Source organism: Lampris incognitus, chromosome 9, assembly GCF_029633865.1.
Source record: "Lampris incognitus isolate fLamInc1 chromosome 9, fLamInc1.hap2, whole genome shotgun sequence".
Classification (NCBI taxonomy): domain Eukaryota; kingdom Metazoa; phylum Chordata; class Actinopteri; order Lampriformes; family Lampridae; genus Lampris; species Lampris incognitus.
The window spans coordinates 53716283-53739605 of record NC_079219.1 but is presented as its reverse complement, the minus strand read 5'-3'; the positions used below and the strand labels follow the sequence as shown (position 1 = coordinate 53739605).

Here is a 23323-nt window from a genome sequence, read left to right as displayed (position 1 = left end):
AGAGGCTGCAGCGTTCCTTCGTTCTCTCAAGAAAAGAAACCACGGCCCTCCCGAGAATAAATCCAAACGTGCATTATCCACCAAAAAAAAAATAAATTATCATCTCTTGTGAGTCACGTTGAACAAATATGCACGACGAATACGTCACAAAAAGGGAGTTTTTCCTGAAAAAGTACAGTTAAAGATGAAGAAACCCACTTTAGCCTGGGCCGCTGCAGATGTTTCAATAACTTTACAGCTGACGCCGCGGGGTGGTCACAAGTATCCAGCATCCGAGCCGGCTGTCCGCTTTGGACCTCTGAGCGGATTCACCCAAAAAAACCTATTAGCGCAGAGATGTGACTCGTGTATCAAGAGCCAAACCTTAAGTGAGTGCGGATCACTGCCCGCTTGGAAATGAATGGCCGCCAGCCAGCTCCGCCCGTAGTCTAAGAGCAGCCGATAAATAACACCCCGGCGTTGGAATCAGGCTTTGAAAGGTTACGCATTTTTAAAAAAATCAGCAAAAAATGTCTCTGCCATCAAATCCTGTGTTGCGGTTGTAAATAACGTTTAATTCAATGTGTCCTTACGATGTGTGCAAGCAAAAGAAAGATGAGGCGCCAACTTAAGTCAGCAATTTATTAAGTTTGCATAACACGGCGTGCGCCGCAGCATCGGTTTGCTGAAGTTTTGAAGTGAAAACTGCAACGTTAACATCATATTTTATAAGGAACTATTGTTCTACTGGGAATAATTATATTGAGGTGTCTCAATTTAAAAAAAAGACATACAGTATTTAGTTTTCTCATTAACTGGAAAACACCTCGTCTTCTGACGCCTACGAACTCCTCGTTAGGAAATTAAAGCCACGTGTGGGTTAGAGCTGCTTCGTTAACACTAGGGAATGAATCACGACTCAGGTTAGACACATCATTTTCTCACTTTGTCCACTAACAGTAAGCAGTTGAAGACACGGGCGGGGCTTAGACGTGTTAAAAACTGATCTTAACTAATTACGCAAGTCCTTCGACTCATCAAATGTCTTCATTGGTCAGTCAGTCCATGTGTTCACCTCTGATTGAAACTTCCTCAAGGCACATGTGGAGGCCCAGCAGCCTACAGACATGGATCCTTTCAGCAGCCACTTCAGCACTCCTTCAGCGGCAGCTGACGAGATGAGGGGACCCAGAGCGTCGACTTCAACCCTGGGGGCCACAAGCGAGGGTAGGCTGAGGGCCACACTGCCGAGGGCGCCCAGAGCATTTCCTGCGAAAAGACAGACCGTCAAGCAGCAGGACAGAGAGGAGAGGGTCAGACAGCGGGTCATCAGTACGATCGCGTCTGCCGACAACCGGTCGCAAAGTCCGAGAAAGAGGCAGGAGCCACACAGGAGGATATGGGCCGTGCTGCGGTCTTCACTGAGCCACAGGAAGTCAAACGAGACTAGAGCCGGGGCCAAGACCTCACTAGCCCACTCCACCTCGTTTCGGAGGGCGGTGAGGTGGGGGTTGGAAAGATGCAGACAACAAAATCCTGCCGAGATCCCGAGAAGGAACAGGCCTGCAGAAGGGGCCCTGTGATCCTGAAAGGAGAGAGGAAATGGTGAAACACAGAAGCAGCAAAAAAAGCAAAGTTGCCAGGTGACGTCGACTTGCATTTAATGCTTATCTTAATCTTAAATGAAGTGATATTAATCCCAGTTTGCGTGTAAAAAAGAAAGAAAAGAAAACAAGCTGGCTAAAAGGTCGGTGAACGTAACATTTTTCCCCAGTGGATATTAGTTTTACTTATTCATTTTTTTGTTTCTGCTTTTACTTTAATTACTGATTTCAAATACACGTGTAAGCACCGTAAGGACATACATTCTTTTAGTGTGCACACATTTTATAGCAGTATCTTGTTATACATGTACTTGCAACACACACCAAAAAAAACTTGAGCAGATTTTGTAATGGGGAATGTGAGACAGCCTGCCACTGTGGGTGTGTATCGACTACCCCATGCTGCTTTTATGGAATAAACTAGAAGAACCCCGCTACAATGTAGCCGTTTGGTTAGCCACCCGTCTAAATCTCCCTCCTCTTCATCCTGCCAGCTAACCGCCTTCCCCCTACCCCTAACCCCCCCCCACTCCAACTCCCTCCCCCCAAATGCTCAGAATCATCTGAAATGCCAAGAAAAGTGGTTTTTAGCCATTTTTTAGAAAATGCATATTTTGCATAATCATGCATAATTATTATGGTTATTTTAATTTTCTGCTATTTCTCTGGTCTTCTCTGGAACAATACCTACCACCTCCGAAAAAAATTAGGATCACAAGTGCATTTTTGCAAAAATGCATTTATTTTGCATAATGCCAAAACCTTTCCAAGTCCCAGAAATTTTTTTTATATAGGTGAAAAAATCAAAGATGCTCAGACTCATCTGAAATGCCGAGAAAAGTGGTTTGTAGCCATTTTTAGAAAAATGCATATTTTGCACATTTATGCATAATTATGCACAATTTTAATTTTCAGGGATTTTCCCCTTACTCTCTGAGACAATACCTACCACCTCCAGAAAGAATTAGGGTCATAATTGCTTTAGTTTTCGGTCCCGCTATCCACACTAACTAACACACACACACACACACACACACACACACACACACACACACACACACACACACACACACACACACACACACACACACACACACACACACACTAACACCACATTCCGAAAATATATGAGTAGATGTGCAGATCCTGATCCCTGCCTGGCGTGACTGGTATCCTTCAGTCTGTGAGCGACCATCTTACAGCTGCTACATGACACCGGAAACGCAGGGATGCCATCCCTCGCAATAGTGCCCAGAACAGCTCTGGCATTGAAATGTCCAGATCCAAGAGTACAAAACAATAACTATAGTGGAGGGGTAAGATTTCTCCCACTACAGTAAACTACTAATAAGACACGTTAGTCCCTAGCTAACGGGTCTGACCCTTTAGTCCAGTGGTTCTCAACCTTTTTGGGGTCCTGGACCCCCTGCGTATTTTTGAGCTACCCTGAGGACCCCTCCACCTGATCTTGGGGGAGGGGGGTTGCAATTTGATAGAAACAGTAGAAACTGCATTTTAAATTGCATTATAGCATTTATTCACTCTTTGGGGCAAAAATAAGAGCTTTCAGTTGTAACTTAGATATATATAACAAAACAGAATTCTTATGCAGTAACTTTTAACGATGCAAACGGGAGCGAGATCTCTTATTAAAATACAATAAATTACGCTTGTGAAATAGATGTAATTAGAGAAAAAAGTCCTGTTACCCTTTATAGTTTAGGTAGATAAAGGTCTCAGTCACATTTGAGTAAAATAATCCTATTTCTATAAATGTCATAGGATCTTTTTTTAAAGATATTTTATTTTCACGGACCCCTTGCAATTACACCACGGAGCACTAGCGGTCCGCGGACCCCCGGTTGAGAAACACTGCTTTAGTCGAGCGGTTAGTGACGTCGCCTTGTGGTGCAGTACACCTCGTATCGAATCCCGCACCGGGCAAGAAAATAACCGGTTACATTGGTGGCAGCGGTGGGATCCGGAAGTGTGCAGATCCTCAGAAGTCTCTTCGGAGCGCGGGAATAACAAAGCGCGAGGGCGCGCTTCCGGGAGAGGGTGACCACTGTAAACTTGTAATAAGTCGCGTTAGTCCCTAATCAACGGGTCTGACCCTTTAGCCGAGCGGTTAGTGATGTCGCCTTGTGGTGCAGTACACCCCGTATCGAATCCCGCACCGGGCAAGAAAATAACCGGTTACAGTCCCATCAAGGATAACAGAAACATGATTGGTCTAGAAGGGTCGGACTTTCAGTGCGTCACAGAGCCTACCTTAAAGAGCCGATAGGAGGAATACAGCGCGGTGGAGGACAGAATGGTGTTGGAACATGCCGTTGTCCAGTTTATTGTACAAGAGGCCATTGATGTAAAAAACAATCAACTGAAGCGACACATCTCATGAAAACATGGTAAGTAGTTCGTACTAACGTTAGCACGGCAACACCAGCGCCAAAGTTGGACGATTTCTAACCAGGTTATTTTAGGAGGGCAGAGTGAAACTGCACTACGCGCCGACAGCTGTTGCCTCTACAGGCGGACTCGGCAGACGCATAGGAAGTAGTTCCCCCTTCGGCGCGTATTGTTTTGACACGTGACACGTGACACGCTCATCGCGCATGCGCGGACATTCGAACAGCATGGCGGCGGAGCGCTTGACGACCATCACCGAGCGATGGATACGGGAGAGACTGAAGCTAAAGCGTCACTGTCTTGGTAAAGTTTTTCCGTGTAAAGACATGTATTGTACTATCATAGCAAACGACGGTGCAGATGTTCAAACGCGATGTCATGTTGGGAGTTTTATCCCAACCGAAGGGAAATGCCGGTGTTCTGGCGATATGCGCTACCCGTCGAGGATAGTGCTGCTTAGCAGTTCTGCCATGGTGGCGAGGTCAGGGTTGGACTCCTGCTATCGATTCGCGCTGCGGTAGCGTTTTTCGACAAGGCAGCATAAATGGCCGGGACACCGGCCCAGACCAGTATGACTGTCCAGCACACGTTAGCTACCATAACCTTGTTAGCCTCGCTACTTCTGTCACCCGGGTTGTGCCAAAATACCACAATCAAAATAATATGTACCCCCCCCCCCCCCCCACAGGAGATGTCGGATCACTGAGCCTCCCAGGGACTTACGAGGAGAAGATCAGACACATAGGAAGTGCACTGAGGAACTTTGTACGTTTAAAGACTCTCGATCTCTCCTGTAATGCCCTGGTCTCTGTTCAGGTGAGTTTACGCCCCCCCCCCCCTTAGTTTTGTCGTGGATGTTGTGGACAAGTTTAAGGGTGACGTGAACTGTTTGGCCATCTGATTCCTTAAATGAAGGGGTTGCATCACTTGAAGATGCTGAAGAGGCTGAACCTGTACTATAACTGCATATCCTCCATGGAAGAGGTCAAACCGTTATGTGACCTCCCGGCACTGACAGAGTTAGACCTAAGGCTGAACCCTTTTACCAAAAACGACCCACACTACCGCCTGTATCTGGTGCATACTATGTCCAGCTTGCGCAAACTAGGTAAGCAATAGTCACACGTAGAATTCAAATACTGATTGCACATCTTCGTCATCATCATTACCAGTAACTACCTTGAATACGTTTGTCACATCTCGGACCATTTCTTAGTATTACTAGATGTCTTCCTGTGTTTTCTAGACGACTGTCCAGTCAGGGACACGGAGAGGAAAGTTGCCATCATCCAGTTCTCATCGTTTGTACCTCAGCAGGAGCAACCCTCTTTGAATCCAGCAGTTGACCAAAGGTACATTGGATGTCATATGCATGTCAGGTTTATAGATCAAATTCTATTTGGAAAAGAGGGTTGGTTTCATGTCTGGACCATATAGAAGATAAGTATAATTGCCTCTTTAAATGTTGCAAATGATGGGGTTTGCAAAAAAATGTTGAAAAGAATCCAAAGAAAATTAGCATAAATTATGTATTCATAACCACACTGGACTTCATGAATACCTCTCATCTCCTTTGTAATATCAGTTATCTTGAGGTAACTTAATATTCCCACCACTGTCTCTGAATTTTATATTTCACTGAATTTTATGATTCCATTATAATTCTGTTATCTTCTTTCAATGTCGTATTCTGTAAATTGTGTAAATACAACATCCATTGCACGTTGTCTGTCTTGGGAGAGAGATCCCTCCTCTGTTGCTCTCCCTGAGGTTTCGCCCCATTTTGTTCTCTGTGTTAAAGGGTTTTTTTAGGGAGTTGTTCCTTATCCAATGCGAGGGTCTAAGGATAAAATAAAATTGAATTGACCTGACTTGACTGTCCCTTGAGTTCAGTACTCAGCAGCAAGTTCAAGTTTTTTATTATTGTTGTAAGGTTAAGTTGAAAATACTGTACAGAGAATTTGACTGTGGAATGCTCAACAAAAGGAACTCTAAAGACATAGAGGAAACATTCTAAAGAAAAAAACTGAATGGTATCTGAGAATATATGAATTGACAATTACTTAAAGGAATTAGGGCATGATGGGCATTTTCCTGCAGAAATGTTGAATACTGGAACAAAGAAATCTAGAAATTTGTAATGCCAAGGTATTTGGAATCTGTAGAAAGAAACCGACTGATGGATGTATTTGCTACCTTGCTTGTGGTTTTACAGAAGCAGTGCTCAGAGGTTGGCTTCAGTTGACTGCTTAACTAAGAAGCTCTCTCTCCTGGATGCCACTGATGATGTTGTCTTGAACTTTGTGACAAAGCTTAAACACTACCAAAGTAAGCCTCACTCCTTCCCCTGTCCCTAAAAATAAGAACATAGTATCAAAATTTTATTATAAACTGCAAGAAAAGATTAATCAAAAACAAAATGTATTACATATCAACTGGGCCCATTTTTGTTTTGAAACACCACTTCATCTGTGACGATGTTCTGTCCTAGAACCCAGAGATGGGTATGTTTCAGAACCGGAGAGTTCTACTTCTCAAAAACAGGTAATATATTTGAAATTGTAGGGATTTTGTTGAATAATATGATACGCATGTGAAGTATTATTGTATGAATCTGCTGTCTGTCCATAGGAAACAACTAAATCCATCCTCAGATATTCCGAGATGAACCATGGTGAGTCTGCACTGTATCCTGTTGTGCTGCACTGAGATGAACTGAGAGTAGTAATGAAAATGGGGATTGTGTAGAGGGAGCATATCTAGATCCAGTTTCCCAATAGGATTGTAAAAGTTCCATCTATTTTGAGGATTAGTATTGCAACATCTTGTCATAGTTGGTTAAAAATAGCCTTTCTCACGGCAGTCTAATCCCAGCTCACAACCCCTGTTAGTTGGTAAAAAAAATATGCTTGAGGGATTCTGCCAAATTGAAGGACCAAATAAGTGAAATCTCTATAATTACCCCCTGTTTGCCTCTCCTTACATCTCCTATAATTTTGGTAGAAATCAAGGTTTGTTTGTTCTCCAAGTTGCCACAGTTGTTGTGCCCCATAATTGGACTTCCATCATAACAAAAGCTATCAATGCTATGATACATAAAACCACCAGTAGATGAAGACAGATGCACGAGCTAAGGTCGATGTCTGGTCTGATCTTGTGCCTAGCTAAGGGAAATCATTATTACTATGGTATTAATAATTAATGTTGGGGTGTCTTTCATTAACCAGGTCCTACCCAGTCCAAAGTGCCACAGATGACGGAGTCATCTCAGAAAAAAAGTTCTACCTCATCAAAAGTGACTGATAAACCAAAGGTGTCCTTTGGTCCCTATGTGGAGAAATACAAACCGGTCTCAAGAAAACCAAAGCAAAAGGGCTTTTCTGGCCAAACCAGACTTCCAGCAGCCAAAGGCCATTTTACCCCTAATCCTGGTGAGACCTTTCCCTCATTGAGTATTTCATAATAATTACAATAAATACACAATTATTTATAACAACATTATAAATTAATATGATAATAATATTATTGTATTTAACATTAATATAAATCAACATTATATGAATAAATTATTATAATCATATAATTATTATTTATAATATAATAATTTTCATTTCAATTGCTATATAAAATGCAACTGGTTGATTGATTGATTGATCGATCGATTGATTGATTTCCTTCACAAAGCTGAATTCCTCCTTGTCTTAACACATTTTGAAAGCTCAAGGTCACTTGATGGGGAACCAATGTTCTTCTCCGATGAACACCCAGCCTCCCAGTCCAACAAATCATGGTTTGAATCTCTCTGACCCCTCCAACCCCGTCTTGCATCCTCCAAGAGTCTCATACTCTAGCTTCGACCGGACAGCAGGGGGCGTCAGCCAACCGCAAAAAGCTCATCAACAGAGAAGAAGAGTAAGAGAAAACATCAAGCTCTTTTGATTTTTCACTCATTAAATAATTAATCAGTTAATTCATCCATGCACGCATGCATTTCCTTTGCACAAAAGACATCGTCAGTGTCATTCCCTGAATTCCTTCACCAACCTTAATTAATTTTAGATACAGATGTTCTTTAGTTAGTTACCATAGTTAATTAGATACCTCCTTCTAGCTATTTTTAGATGCTTTAGTTTTTCTGCTCAGGAGTAGCATGTTATGTCCTGTGTAGTTTCTTTTTTCATATGAGCAACCCACCAAGTCAAAATGATTGCATGTGCAAACTTACTTAGCTAGTGTTAATAAAACTTGGCCGTCTCTAGAAATTACACTATTGAAGGTTTTATGTCAAGTTCTGCCTCTTTGTCGTGTAATCTTATTCTTCAGTATGTTTTCCAGGGCGGTTACAGAAAACCACTGGAGATGCTTCTCAACCTCGTGGACAAGCACTGGGCAGGGGAGAGGTCACTCCATCACAACAATAACTTCCTGTGTGAGTTGGAACCCACCTAAGTGTGGCCGTGCTAACTTGAGCCTCTCGTACTCGTCTTTCCCTGACTAAGTGTCGTGACATTTCACCCCCTCCCTTCCCAGCCGAGGCGGTCAAGATCTTCTCCATGATGGAAAATGACATCTCGAGTCGAGAAGCCGAGGTCAGGGCCCTGAGAGGGGAAGTCGACGCACTCAGCCAGCAGGCGGATGTACGAGAGGAAGCGCATAAATTAGAAGTCCGTAATCTCTCATCCCAGCTCGAGGAGGCTCAGAATGCGGTGGTGAGTTGGACGACAGCAGCAGCGATGCAATTTATCCACATGCGCCCTTGACAATACTGATATTAACACGGTCTTGGTTTTTTTTTAAAAAATTTAAAAACATTTTTTTATTATTCATAACAGGACAATTTGAATGAGCAATTGAGGATTGTCTTGAAGGAGAATGTTGCTCTGCAGAGACAGCAGATCAAATTGGAACAGCAGTACCTCAAGTCCGTGATGAACAATTCACCTATTACTCAGATAAAGGGTGAGATGAAAGGGATGGAAAAACAGAATTTGAGGCATCCTGCTGGATTAACTGTATGAGTGAGTGCATGGCATGTGGGCTCAGGCCTGAGTATAGGTCCCTTGCCACCACACTGTAACGCAGAAATTGGCAAAAATGCAAAAAAAACAAAAAACCTTCAGTGAGATTTATAAACCCTGTCAAGCCATTCTTTTCCACTATGACACTGTCTTTTGGGTTTGTCCACAGAGGCACAGACAGAAGTGGCGAGGCTTAGGAAAGAGATAGAGGGGCTTAGAGAAAAGGTCTGGGAGGCTGAGAAAGTGAAAGAATTGGCAGATATGCTGCAGGAAAGCCACAGGTAAGACGACACTGTCATGGAAGTAACCGTGAGATTGATGATATTGTTATTGTTGTGTGTTAAAAACAAGATGTGATCCTTCTTGCTTCATCTGTCTTTCTTTTTTTTTGCACTGTATCTGCACACCTAACAAGAAGGAATTTGACAACATTTTAGGAATCCTGTATTTATATGAATCCTGCTTCTCAATTTGTCTTCTCCAAAGACCCAGTTACTTGAACTGATGCTGTTTGACCTGTTTTTGTGTCACTGGACAGGTCACTGGTGGCGACCAATGAGCATTTGCTGGGTGGACTGAAGTCAAATGGAGAGCGTTGCTGAGGATCTGGAGGAAAAACGGCACAAGTACAAAAGTCTCAGGCGGTTGCCGAGCGGTCTATCTGCATGAGTGCTGAAAAATACCAACCATTGTTCTCCTTCACCTTGGTTTGCTGCAGTGGCCTTATTAACTACTGACCCCTACCTATTTTCCCTTTCCTTTAGATGATATTTCCATCACATATGCTATAAATGTAGCTTTATTTGCATATCACTGCAGTGTAAATTATACCTTTTATTTATTCATTTTTAGGTTGGACAAATTGAGGAATTATTTTTCTAAAAATAGTTTGCCCGGCAATGTAAATAACAGTGGAAGAAATGTTTTTGCTATATTTTTGCCTTTATTAGACAGCGAAAGTGAAAAGGCAAGACAGGAAATGGGGGGGGGTATGACGTGAAACAAAGGTGTCCGACTGGAATCAAACCGGCGACAGTTGCAACCATGTGACCACGTGGTATGAGCTGTAACCGTTCGGCTACGGAGATATCCAAAGATTTTATTTTTCCATGTTTCTATGACAAGCCTGTTATGTTGAGCAAATGGTAATTGGCGAGGAAAGGTTACTGAGAAGGCCAGTGTGTACTTGCTGCATCGGCGGTGGGATTCTGTCTTGATTTTTTCCTCCCCCGGTCTCTGGTAATGGGTTTCTCCATCTGCCGAACAGGCTGCAGCGAAAGGAACGCGCCCGGTTTCCAGCTGCACCGAGCCTTTATTTATGCCTCTGCCTTCAGGCTGGAGAGAAGCTTACCTACACAAATGTGTGCATGCATGCCCCCCCCCCACACACACACACAAACACACAAAGAGGGATGCCACAGGGATGATCTCTCACAGACTGCCATGTTAATACAAATCAGAGCAAATACAATAAGCACGTATAACTTCTAATTTTATTTTAATTTTATTTTTTCTTTATGCAGCTAAGTGAGCGGTGTAAGTCACCAGCGACCACTACAAAGTACTTCAGCATGGCTATGCTATGTAGAGGTTTTTATGATCGACACCCCTGTTGTCCCCCACAGAGACTCTGGGATAGCATTTTTCTTTATAATTTTTATTATTGTTTTTTTTTTTTATTCTCAATAATGCACTACAAATCATGAACACACATTAAAAAGGTATAAAGAACAACAACCAAAAAAACATTGCATGCACCCATGGCACAACAGTACATTAAAAAGTTAGTTTGAAAAAATAAGACCATATTGTTCCTCCACGTAATAAAGGTGCACAGTATTTGGCATTAAGCACACGAGACAGAGCCTACCAAAGATACTAAAGCATACGACAAAACTAATACACACTGAGGGCTGCTGGGCTTCTTCTTCCGCTTGACGCATGACTCTTCATCAGCCGAGGCTACAAGTAGTTTGACAGTGTGAAAGGAACAGTATGTCGCTATGTCTGAAAAATAGATATCCTATAAAAGTAGAACCTCTCGGCAGTAAATTTTCCCTTTGTCTTATACAGTATCTCTTTTTTACGTTGCAACAGTAATACCCTGGTTTCGTGTCGAGTTAGTGCTTTGAAAGCGTGGCGGGTTTTGTTTATTTATTTATTTACGTTCAAAGTAGTCACTCTCCGACATCCCTGAACTGGTCTGCAAAGCTGCGCTTTCCTCTTTTTCGTCTCATTTCGTAAGCGAGGGTGGTTTAGTCCGTCTAGTAGTCCGTCCTCACAACAGGCACAGCAGTTTAAAAGGTACGCGACAGACGTCGGGCTGATTCCTACTATAGTCTATGTGCTTCTGAATCAAATGCAGTATACATGAGAACATGCACGGAGAACAGCAATTATAGAAAAAAAAAACAACAGTGTTTTTACTGAAGCCATGCGGCTATACATTTTAGAAGTATACACAATCATACCACAAATATATAAGAGCCGTATAAATTGGAGAAGGAAACGATGTGGGTAAAATGTTAAAAATACAATCGTAACCAACCCAGCTCATCATCATTATCATCAACCGCAGTAAGTCCTTCCCCCTGCCGCCAGTTCTTTATATAGTTCTTGAAAAATGCATGTTGTGAGAAGGGTCCGTGTGTGTGGGAACATCTCAGGGTCAGCATAATATAACAACACCACATCTCAGTGAGAAAGACGATTAAAGCAGATAAATCTTACTGAATTCAAAATTCCAAACGGCGGCTTTTCTAAGCAGGCCCATTCGGCTTACACGCACGAGGACCTTGGAGATGTTCTCATAGAAATTAACGTTTCATAAAGCCAGATGGATGTTCATGCAGAGATTACAGATGTTGGATCTCACAAAATTAACTGCATCGCCGTGTTTCTCTTAAGCTCTTCAAAATAGGCATGCACAAATCTTCCATTTCCTGTTTATGGTTTTGGCTTCCAGGCGAACTGACGGGCCGGCGTGTGTAACTGCTGAGGTTTGAAAAAAAACAAATGAATGGCACGCTAGAATAAGACTTGACGGCGATGTGGGCCATAGGGGAAGCATGTAGACTGTTTACACAGTGGCTGACTTGTCAGTCTTGGTCTTAAGAAGCAATAAGATTCTCCACGCCAGCGATCTGTGCCGATGATCACTGAGACTAAGCAAACAAATTCTTAAATTGAATGTAATGCAGCTTTTGGAGCATCAATGGGAAAGTGCAAATGTTGTTAATTCATTAAACTGTTGTGTAATTTCAGAATGTTAACTGTGCTTATTGTTGTCAGGCCCTATCGTCATCACAAAGCTTCAAAATTCAACTCCTAGGACAACCGTTTCCTCGTTGATTGATTTCAGTGTTTGGCTGCAATTTGCTATCGGAAAGGAATGTACCAGCTGGTGATGATTTAGAAAAAAAATGGATGTAAACAGTATTCCAGTTGTCACACTTCACAAAAAGAGGAACTCAAAACTTCTCATTTACACACACACACACACAATTCGATGGGTGGGAAAATATATGAAATGCTATCCTTTTGTGCTTTCATTGAGTTTTGTTTTTTTTTTCTCCATATAAAATCATCCTAGTAGTTGATCTAATGTTTATCTCCTCCTCTTCTCCCTCACATAGGCTTGTTGGGCAGGGGCTTGCTGATTTTTTTCTCGTACGACCCCCGGTGTTTGTATCCCGAGACGTATCCCGACGTGTCCACAACGTCAACTCGTCCCGCCTTACCCTTCCCACGGCCGCTGTCATCGAAACGCTCCTTGTGCGAGCCGGTAAACTTGCTGGTGTCCGTGAGACGGGACACCGTCGGCGAGGCCACTGCCCTCTGTGGGGACGTATGGGATAAAGACAGTTGACCACAGAATGCTTAAAACGTGGTGATTATTATGTCATTGTCTTACCTAGGCCTGTTTGGGACAAGCACGAATAGCTGCGTGGGTGGTAGTCCCGTGGATAGGAAGACGTTTCCTGGAAAACTCGTTTTTGCGACATTTGCGGCACTGTTGATTTGAGTTGGGCAAGACTTCTTGACTGACGTTTGTCAGTCAAGCTGTCTGAAATCCGTGAACCATTCTCTGTTAGCCGTGTGAAACATCTTGTTTGAAAATAATTACAATAAATATATAAAATCCAGTGGTGTGGACTTGAGTCACGTGACTTGGACTCAAGTCAAAAATTTGATGACTTTAGACTTGACAAAACTGAAAAAGACTTGAAAGTCCACTTTTTTGGGGGGGGGGTATTTTTTTCACCCTTTTTCTCCCCAGTTGTATCCGGTCAATTATCCCACTCTTCCGAGCAGTCCCGGTCGCTGCTCCACCCCCTCCGCTGATCCGGGGAGGGCTGCAGACTACCACATGCCTCCTCTGGTACATGTGGAGTCGCCAGCCGCTTCTTTTCACCTGACAGTGAGGAGTTTCACCAGGGGCACGTAGTGCGTGGGAGGATCACACTATTCCCCCCAGTTCCCCCTCCCCCCTGAACAGGCGCCCCAACCGACCAGAGGAGATGCTAGTGCAGCAACCAGGACACATACCCACATCCGTCTTCCCAACCACAGACATGGCCAATTGTGTCTGGAGGGACGCCTGACCAAGCCGTAGGTAACACGGGGATTCAAATTGGCGATCCCCATGTTAGTAGGCAATGGAACAGACTGCTACACTGCCCGAACGCCGAAAGTCCACTTTGATTATGACACCAATGACTTGTAACTTGACCTGGAATTGAGTCTTTTGACTTGAAATCTTCTCCAAGCCCAAATATAAAATCTGTGTAATAAAAAGACAGTATATGTATTATAGAAACCCTGTGCTCTTGTCCTCCCATAGAAGTATTTTGTTATAAGCAGTTCTTGATAGTTGATAAAGATTACTTTTGCAGGCGGAGAACCTGAGCTCCACATGCACATTAACTCTGTCTAGGACACATTGGCCTGCCGACAGCACAGGTTAAAAAAAAGCAGCTTTTAAAAAGTGCAGCCAATCAAGTCTTCATTTCCATAATTACAGATCCACTTTGAATCAATCCGTGATAAATATAAATTCTAAAAAGCATTCAAGATTTGCACAATTTCATATATTTACTTTTACATTGTTGAAATTATGAAAAGACATTAAATTTGATGAAGAGCACGATGACTTGTTTAGGATTTCATCACTTGGTTTACTTGTTATTTGGAAAGCCATGACTTGGTCCCACCTCTGATAAGATCTGTGCTGCTTGTCCAAGTCTACATTTAAAAGATTTTGTCAATATGAGCACTCCAGTTCTTCTATACTTCTTTACTGTGCGCCGGGAAAATATTCCCCGTAGCTTAATTGTTCGTTACCATCATGGAAATAATACTGGATGAAATAGAATTATTTATTTTAAGGAGGAATGATAAAAAGCCTCTTGAAAAAAATGTGTTCAGTGTTCCTCTATGGATTCAGAAAACGAGGCATAGAAGGAACAGGAGTGTCCATATTGACCCATGCATTTGAAAGTGGACTTAAGTCATACAAAGGTGGATTTTCATGCTTCCTTTTTTTTTTTAACATACATTTCTAAATATGCTTCACTTGGGTAACTGAAAAAGGATTTAAGGATTTCAGAGAGGTTATCAGATTGGAAAATTTTGGGCGGGAAACCTTGCCCAACCCAAGTCAAAGGTGTCGCAAATGGTGCAAAATGCATTTTCCCAGGAAATGGTTAATGCATTTCCACTAGCACCCACATAGTGGTTTGAGCTAGTAGTCCTGCACGGGGCTAACTCTTACCGTGACTCCTGAGATGATGGGCCCCTTCCCTTCGATCAACTTGAACACCTCCGCCTCAGCCTCCTCCACTGCCTTTTCCTTATATTTCTTCCTGGCCAGCTCTGCAAGTGCTGCCTTGAATTCATCGAATATAATGGTACGAGAGGATTTCTTCCTAGAATATGGGTGTGGAGGCAAAAGGAGAAAAAAAAACTCAGTCAGTGAACCATGTTTGGCACTGATCCATGTAATTAGCTATTCTCCAGTTGAGCATGCCAAGGTAAATGAATGCATCTCTTTTATAGACCTGTTACAGACTTGAGAGCTAGGAAGCTGACCAGACAATGTTGTGTGATTAAGGCCACTTTGGAGCACTTCAACATAGCAGATGTAGGGAAGCAACAGGAAGATGGTGTCTTCACGAGATAAATGGTATGAAAGTGGTTGCTGTTTGGATCTTGTCCCAGTCCCATTGTTTTTCGCTCTTTGCTGTCCTGGTGTTGGTGTACACATTGGGCTAAGACTACTGGCCTATAGGCGTTGCTTAGGGTGAGGACAGAGGGGAAAAGTCTCCCAGTGTTGCCGGATAGAAAATATAGAAATATCGCACTGAGACCTTGAAATTATCGTATTTTACCATAAGCTATTGTTCATACAGAAAATAAGAGAAGCATCCAGGATGGTGTAAAGTATGGTTAAAGAGCCAAATGGAATGGAATATTTTTGTATGGTTGCTTGAGTTCTTTCTGGTTTTTCCACATTTGTTGTTTTTTTTAAATCGGCTTACGTCAGACTAACCTAGTTAGCTATCTGCTTGGCTAGTCGTTGCTCTGAGGGTCAGCCCGCTCGAGCACGTTATTATGCACAAATGTGATTGGCCTCGGCAAGTGGCAGCAACGTCTCTTATTTGATGATTCATAGCAGGTCCTGAGTCTGATTTACTCAATCAAAATGCAATCTAAAGATTTTGAAAGTGTTAATTTTCCCCCAGGTCTGAGCCTAACTCAATTCATTCATCATCAGCTGTTTCTCCGAGGTCGGGCTGCAGTGGCAGCAAGCTAAGTAGGGCACTCCAGATGCCCCTCTCTCCAGCAATGCCCTCCAGCTCCTCCTGGGGGATCCCGAGGCGTTCCAGGCCAGATTGGACATGTAGTCCCTCCAGCAAGTTCTGGGTCTACCCCGGAGTCTCCTCCCAGTTGGACGTGCCTGGAAAACCTCCAAAGGAAGGCGCCCAGGAGGCATCCTAATCATGCCTGAGACACCGCAACTGGCTCCTTTCGACGCGAAGGAGCAGCGGCTCTACTCCAAGCTCCCTCCAGATGTCTGAGCTCCTCACCCTATCTCTAAGGCTGAGCCCAGACACCCTACGGAGGAAACTCATTTCAGCCGCTTGTATCCGCGATCTCACCCTTTTGGTCATTACCCAAAGCTCATGACCATCGGTGCGGGTTGGAACAAAGATTGACTGGTAAATTAAGAGCTTTGCCTTCTGGTTCAGCTCCCTCTTCACCACAACGTCTGCATTACTGCTGATGATGCACCAATCCGCCTGTCAATCTCCTGCTCCATCTTACCCTCACGTGAACAAGACCCCGAGATACTTAAATTTCTTCACTTGAGGCAACAACTCATCCCCAACCTGGAGGGAGCAATCCACCATTTTCCAGTAGAGAAACATTGCCTCAGACTTGGAGGTGCTGACTCTCAACCCGGCCATTTCACACTCAGCTGCAAACCGCCCCAGTGCGCATTGGAGGTTGCATTCTGATGAAGCCAACAAAACCACATCATCTGCGAAGAGCTGAGATGCAATTCTGAGGTTCTCAAAATGGACACACTCCTCACCTTGGCTGCACTTGAGATCCTGTCCATGAATATCACAAACAGAATCGGAGAAAAGGGCCAACTTTGGCAGAATCCAACACCCACCGAAAACATTGTTTGACTTTGTGCCGAGAATATGGACACAGCTCTTACTTTGGTTATACAAGGGCCGGATGGCTTGTAGCAACTGCCCCAGTACCCCATACTCCCACAGTACCCCCCACAGAGTGCCCCGGGGTACACAATCGTAAGCCTTCTCCAAGTCCACAAAACACATGTAGACTGGCTGGTCCAACCCCCATGTCTCCCTCAACACTTCCGCAAGGGTACAGAGTTGGTCCGTTGTTCCACAGCCAGGACGGAATCCGCATTGTCCCTACTGGATCCGAGGTTTAACAATCGGTCGGGGCCTCCTTTCCAGCACCCTAGAGTAGACTTTCCCAGGGAGGCTGAGCAGTATGATGCCCCAATAATTGGAGCACACCCTCTGGTCCCCTTTTTTTAAATATGGGAACCACCACCCCAGTCTGCCACTCCACAGGTACTGTCCCCGACCTCCATGCGACACTGAAGAGGCCTGTCAGCCAAGACAGCCGAACAGTGTCCAGAGCCTTCAGCATGTCAGGGCGAATCTCATCCACACCCGCTGCCTTGCCACCGAGGAGCTTCTTAACTACCTCAGAGATCTCTGCCAAGGATATGGGTGGGGCGTCCCCTGAGTCTTCAGACTCTATCTCCTCCAGTGAAGATGTGTTAGCCGGGTTCAGGAGCTCCTCAAAGTGTTCTTTCCACCGCCCGACAACATCCCCAGTCCGGGTTAGCAGTTCCCCTCCCTGGCTGAACACAACCTGAGTCAAGCCCTGCTTCCCCGTCCTGAGTCGCCGAATGGTTTGCTAGAACTTCCTTGAGGCCAACCAAAAGACCTCCTCCATAGCCTCTCCGAACTCCTACATCCGAGTTTTTGCTACTGTGACTGCCGAAGCCACAGTCCTTCTGGCCTTCCGGTACCTGACGGCTGCTTCAGGAGACTCCTGGGCCAACCAAGCTCGAAAGGCCTCCTTCTTCAGCCTGACGGCTTCCCTCACCGCCAGTGTCCACCAGCGGGTTCTTATGTTACCGCCTTTACAGGCACCGATGACCTTATGACCATAGCTCCTACCTGCCGCATATGCAATAGAGGCTTTGAACATGGCCCACTCAGACTCCATGTCCCAGCCTCCCTCAGGATACATGAGAACTTCTTCTGGAGGTGAGAGTTGAAGACCTCACAGACAGGGGCCTCTGGCAGACATTTCCAGTTCACCCTCACTACACGTTTGGGTTTGCCAGGTCAGTCTGGCAGCCTCCCCCGCCATCTGATCCAACTCACCACCAGGTGGTGATCAGTTGACAGCTCTGCTCCTCTCTTCACCTGAGTGCCCAAAACATACGGCTGCAGATCTGATGATATGACGACAAAGTCTATCATCGATCTTTGGCCAAAAGTGTTCTGGTACCAAGTACACTTTTGAACTACCTTATGATCGAACATGGTGTTTGTTATGGCCAATCCATGACTCGCACAGAAGTCCAACAACAAGACACCACTCAGGTTCAGATCGGGGAGGCCATTCCTCCCAATCACGCCCCTCCAGGTTTCGCCATCGTTGCCCATGTGAGCGCTGAAGTCCCCCAGCAGAACTATAGAGTCCGCAGGCGGAACCCTATCCAGGACACCAGAGACTCCAAGAAGGCCGGATACTCCAAACTGCTATTCGGTGCATAAGCACACACAACAGTCAGAGCCTTCACCCCAGCGACTCACAGTCATATAGAGGCGACCATCTCATTCCCAGGGGAGAACTCCAACACGGCGGTGCTCAACCGGGGACTTGTATCCCCACACCCATCCGGTGCCTGTCACCTTGGCCAACTCTGGAAAAGAGTCCAGCCCCTCTCCAGGAATTTGGTACCATTTGCTATTTATGCAAGGATTATTTCAGTTGCAACTGAAATTAAAATGCAAATTTCTAAAACTTTGAAAATGACATTTGATTTTCATTTTCAAAGGCCTAACCTTGCTAACCTCACAGGTCACTTTCGATTTCCAGGAGGTGTTATTGGACTGGTTTATTAATAAGCTTTGCTCTTGTTATATAAGTTCGATGTGTATTTGCCCACAACTGCATAGGCTATTTTAATGCTATCTACTACTACTACTACTACTTCCGGCTGCTCCCGTTAGGGGTCGCCACAGCAGATAATCCGTTTCCATCCCCTCCTGTCCTCTGCACCTTCCTGTCACATGATGTTAATGCTAGCTAGCTATCCTAGCTAAACTCGGGTATTACAGGCAGTAGTTGGGAGCAGGAAGTAGCTGGTGCTAGATATTAGGCATGCTAGATATAATTGGTTGCAGGCTACAACCAATGTGTGACGTAGCGCCGAGCCTATCGGAAGTACAGCAAACATCTTTATTATCAACAAAAGCTTTAAGTGCGGTTGTTTGTTCTTCTTTGAGAGAACATAAACCGTCCAGTTTGTTTAATACTGTAACATGCATGGATAAGTAGACACGTTGGCCCTTGGCTAACGGGTCGGACCCTTTAGTCGACTGGTTAACGTTGTCGCCTGCAGTGCGGGAGCCCCAGATTCGCGCCCCGTCTGTGACGGTCCAACCGGGGACGCCCTTCCCGAAGGAAAGGAGGCAATGGAACGATCACGGATGAATGGGCTCGGTAGCCCTTGGCTAACGGGTCGCACCCTTTAGGCGACTGGTTAACGTTGTCGCTTGCGGGGCGGGAGACACGGGTTCGCGTCCCGGCTGTGAGGACGTTTTCCCAGACTGCCCCCCGAATTCGCTGCATTGGTATCAGAAGTGGGATGGTGAGACCGTGAGGTCATCGGAAGCGCGTGCGGCCAGAGGCTTGAGGGAGCCTTCCCGAAGGAGGGGGGTAGTGTAACGTGCATTGATAAGTAGACACGTTGGTCTTTGACTAACGGGTCGGACCCTTTAGTCGACTGGTTAACGTTGTCGCTTGCGGAGCGGGAGACACGGGTTCGCGTCCCGGCTGTGGCGACGGTCTCCCAGACTGCCCCCGGAATTCGCTGCAATACTGTCGCGATACCGGATTCCGCAGGTCGTTCCTTATCAGCGGCAGCCATCTTGGTTGTTTATGAAAACGCCTCAACGGCGCTCCTCTGTACAGTCATCGCATCAAACCCGCCCCAGACGGTTGTGATTGGTCCGACCCGGGCCAGGTCGGCTGGAATGCTGTGTGAAGGGGAGGGGGTCCAGACGCATCTGGCAGAGCAAATAAAACAAGAGCTAGCACATTCGTCTGGTTCCCAGGCTATAGCCTTGCTTGATGAGAGGACAGACAGATTGGATTTCCATTTTAATGTCGTCCTCAAAACAGCATGGTTACATGTAAATGTAAACGCAATAGACTGGCGGCTCTGTTTCGCTTATTGCATGTGGATATTGTCCATTGTACAGCATGGTAAGTCTTTGAAAATGAGATGTCAAATGCCATTTTCATTTTCAAATTGTTCAAAAATTGTGTTTTAATGTAATTAATGTAAAATTAGGCTACATTGTTTATATGGCATTCTAATTTTCAAATTTGATTTAACATTTGACTATTGTCCACAGTACAGCTGGGTTAAGTCCTTGAAAATGAAATGTCAAATGTCGTTTTCATCTTCAAATTTGCATAAATGACAAATGAAGTTACGCTGTTTGTGTTGCATTTTAATTTTCACGTGTAAATTAACATTTGAATACTGTCCACTGTTCAGCGGGGTAAAGTCTCTGAAGATGAAATAATGCTGTTTGCATTTTTAAATTGTTGGAAAATTGCATTTTAATTTAATTGTGACTTAAACATTGATTGCATAAATCAGGTGACATTGTTTATATTGCATTTCCATCCGTCCATTATCCGAACCGCTTATCCTGCTCTCAGGGCCGCGGGGATGCTGGAGCCTGGCCCAGCAGTCACTGGGCGGCAGGTGGGGATTTTCAAATTTGAATTAACGTTTGAATATTGGCTGCTGATCACCGGGTTATGACTTTAAAGTTTAAATGTCAAACATCTTTTCCATGTTCATTTTGACATGGCCATAGTGCATATATGAGTATGTGAAAATGAAAATGCACATTGGATTATCGCATTTTCATTTTTACTCCATACATATGTGGGAAATTATAATGCTGTTGTGGAATTTCATTTTCAAGTCTAAATTGTCCTTTTAATAAAGTACCTTTTAGGCTTCCATATGTGTTCATATAAGTGTGTCTGTCCAAGCACATTTGCAGATGTGTGCATGCGATGATTGTGTGATGTGTGCAGTGTGCCGTGAAAAATTATATCCCAAACAAATCTACGCTCATGCAATGTCTGCATACTGTAAGCGACCGTCTCTTCATGCTGTGCTCTGCTGTACCGTGTATAAGATGTACAACCGTAGACATATGGCTGTTCTAATGACTGTTCCTACTGACAATAGCACAACACGGTTCCGTATCTCAGTCATGAGCCGGATCAGCCTCCGCAACTGCATTCTTTTCTCTGAGAGGGCCACAGTTGTTTAACTGGCCTGTTGCCCCCTTCACTTCCATGTTAAACATGCATAGTAACACAAACACAAACAGCCATTGCTGTGGTGATAAATCACATAAACAACAGCCTATAAAGCCTGCGGTCTCCCTGGGATACCTGCTGTCATAGCAACAGGCTACAGTAAACAGGCCTGTTTGGTTTATTATTCATTTGACTTCTTCAGTGACTGGTTTTGTTTGGGCAATCCGTCAGTGCTGAACATTTGAGAGCCTCATTCCTGTGCCTGTTCCATGCTGTCTAATGTCAGAAGGGAAATTGGACTTCCAGTTGGCGTGTTCTGTCCCAGGAAGACAACTACATCTCACTGAAAATCCCCCCCCCCCATTAAAACAACTAAACTCGCAGCAGTATGCAAATTAGTCCAGCTATGTAATTAGACAACAAATCCGCATCAGGGGCATCTGTGATTAAATTTGAGAAGGGGGTCATTAAAACAACAACAGAAACAAAAACTCAGGTTTGGACTTGGATATACCACAGCTTCCTTGTGCAGCAGTCCATGTGGATGTATTTCTGTTTCCTGATATCTGTGGCCTTTATCTTCCTCCTTTGCCCAGCTTATTATTCCAGCTGGGTATCTGATGACTGGTAGGGCATATGTGTTAATGGCTTGGGTCTTAATCTTCCCATTGAGCTGGCTCCTCAGGACCTGCCTCACTCTCTGGAGGTATTTGGCTGTAGCTGACCTCCTTGCTGCCTCCTCGTGGTTTCCATTTGCCTGTGGAATACCCAGGTGCTTGTAAAGTCCTGTATGTCTGTTATCATCACCTTGGTATATGCCACATTTGATGGTTACCAAGCCAGGGCTCAGATAGGGTGAGGAGCTCGGACATCCGGAGGGAGCTCGGAGTAGAGCTGCTGCTCCTTCGCATCAAAAGGAGCCAGTTGAGGTGGTTCGGGCATCTGATTAGGATGCCTCCTGGGCACCTTTCTTTGGAGGTTTACCAGGCACAGCCAACTGGGAGGAGACCCCGGGGTAGACCCAAAACTCACCAGAGTGACTACATGTCCAATCTGGCCTGGGAAGGCCTTGGGATCCCCCAGAAGGAGCTGGAGGACGTTGCTGGAGAGAGGGACGTCTGCAGTGCCCTACTTAGCTTGCTGCCACTGCAACCCCAAAGAAGCCGCTGATGATGAATGAATATATATACACTACCGTTCAAAAGTTTGGGATCACCCAAACAATTTTGTGTTTTCCATGAAAAGTCACACTTATTCACCACCATATGTTGTGAAATGAATAGAAAATAGAGTCAAGACATTGACAAGGTTAGAAATAATGATTTGTATTTGAAATAAGATTTTTTTTACATCAAACTTTGCTTTCGTCAAAGAATCCTCCATTTGCAGCAATTACAGCATTGCAGACCTTTGGCATTCTAGCTGTTAATTTGTTGAGGTAATCTGGAGAAATTGCACCCCACGCTTCCAGAAGCAGCTCCCAAAAGTTGGATTGGTTGGATGGGCACTTCTTTGAGCAGATTGAGTTTCTGGAGCATCACATTTGTGGGGTCAATTAAACGCTCAAAATGGCCAGAAAAAGAGAACTTTCATCTGAAACTCGACAGTCTATTCTTGTTCTTAGAAATGAAGGCTATTCCATGCGAGAAATTGCTAAGAAATTGAAGATTTCCTACACCGGTGTGTACTACTCCCTTCAGAGGACAGCACAAACAGGCTCTAACCAGAGTAGAAAAAGAAGTGGGAGGCCGCGTTGCACAACTGAGCAAGAAGATAAGTACATTAGAGTCTCTAGTTTGAGAAACAGACGCCTCACAGGTCCCCAACTGGCATCTTCATTAAATAGTACCTGTTAGAGCCTGTTTGTGCTGTCCTCTGAAGGGAGTAGTACACACCGGTGTAGGAAATCTTCAATTTCTTAGCAATTTCTCGCATGGAATAGCCTTCATTTCTAAGAACAAGAATAGACTGTCGAGTTTCAGATGAAAGTTCGCTTTTTCTGGCCATTTTGAGCGTTTAATTGACCCCACAAATGTGATGCTCCAGAAACTCAATCTGCTCAAAGAAGTGCCCATCCAACCAATCCAACTTGTGGGAGCTGCTTCTGGAAGCGTGGGTTGCAATTTCTCTCGATTACCTCGACAAATTAACAGCTAGAATGCCAAAGGTCTG

General features: G+C 44.5%; 3 protein-coding genes across 3 annotated transcripts in view; 1 reads left to right on the top strand and 2 right to left on the bottom strand.

Annotated features, from left to right (window-relative positions):
* Nucleotides 1-619: 619 nt before the first annotated feature.
* LOC130118433 (transmembrane protein 276-like) lies at nucleotides 620-4119 on the bottom strand. Its single transcript, XM_056286878.1, has 2 exons — nucleotides 3855-4119; nucleotides 620-1564 (listed from the first exon to the last, which is right to left on the bottom strand). Exons 1-2 carry the CDS (start codon nucleotides 3942-3944, stop codon nucleotides 1034-1036), a joined length of 621 nt encoding a protein of 206 aa, XP_056142853.1. The 5' UTR covers nucleotides 3945-4119; the 3' UTR covers nucleotides 620-1033.
* A 73-nt stretch (nucleotides 4120-4192) lies between these two features.
* On the top strand, nucleotides 4193-9868 carry cep72 (centrosomal protein 72). Its single transcript, XM_056287021.1, has 14 exons — nucleotides 4193-4295; nucleotides 4681-4808; nucleotides 4908-5100; nucleotides 5239-5344; nucleotides 6208-6320; nucleotides 6484-6536; nucleotides 6624-6666; nucleotides 7220-7423; nucleotides 7717-7904; nucleotides 8328-8421; nucleotides 8523-8701; nucleotides 8825-8951; nucleotides 9180-9291; nucleotides 9549-9868. Exons 1-14 carry the CDS (start codon nucleotides 4199-4201, stop codon nucleotides 9610-9612), a joined length of 1701 nt encoding a protein of 566 aa, XP_056142996.1. The 5' UTR covers nucleotides 4193-4198; the 3' UTR covers nucleotides 9613-9868.
* Nucleotides 9869-10014: 146 nt separating this feature from the next.
* The window catches only part of LOC130117783 (tubulin polymerization-promoting protein), a 28474-nt gene continuing 15165 nt past the window's right edge, over nucleotides 10015-23323 (bottom strand). The window contains exons 4-5 of the mRNA XM_056286005.1: nucleotides 14784-14937; nucleotides 10015-12847 (exon numbers count right to left, since the gene is read on the bottom strand). Of these exons, the coding sequence (XP_056141980.1) occupies nucleotides 12638-12847; nucleotides 14784-14937 (364 nt within the window). The 3' untranslated portion in view covers nucleotides 10015-12637. The remainder of the gene's footprint in view (nucleotides 12848-14783; nucleotides 14938-23323) is intronic.

Excerpts from the sequence above, each read along its gene's own strand:
- LOC130118433 (XM_056286878.1), bottom strand. The coding sequence starts at position 3,944 with ATGGCCTCTTGTACAATAAACTGGACAACGGCATGTTCCAACACCATT. Across the intron at positions 1,565-3,854 it reads CCTCCTATCGGCTCTTTAAG|GATCACAGGGCCCCTTCTGC; the intron begins GTAGGCTCTGTG and ends CTCTCCTTTCAG.
- cep72 (XM_056287021.1), top strand. The coding sequence starts at position 4,199 with ATGCGCGGACATTCGAACAGCATGGCGGCGGAGCGCTTGACGACCATC. Across the intron at positions 6,537-6,623 it reads GTTCTACTTCTCAAAAACAG|GAAACAACTAAATCCATCCT; the intron begins GTAATATATTTG and ends GTCTGTCCATAG. Across the intron at positions 9,292-9,548 it reads ATGCTGCAGGAAAGCCACAG|GTCACTGGTGGCGACCAATG; the intron begins GTAAGACGACAC and ends GTCACTGGACAG.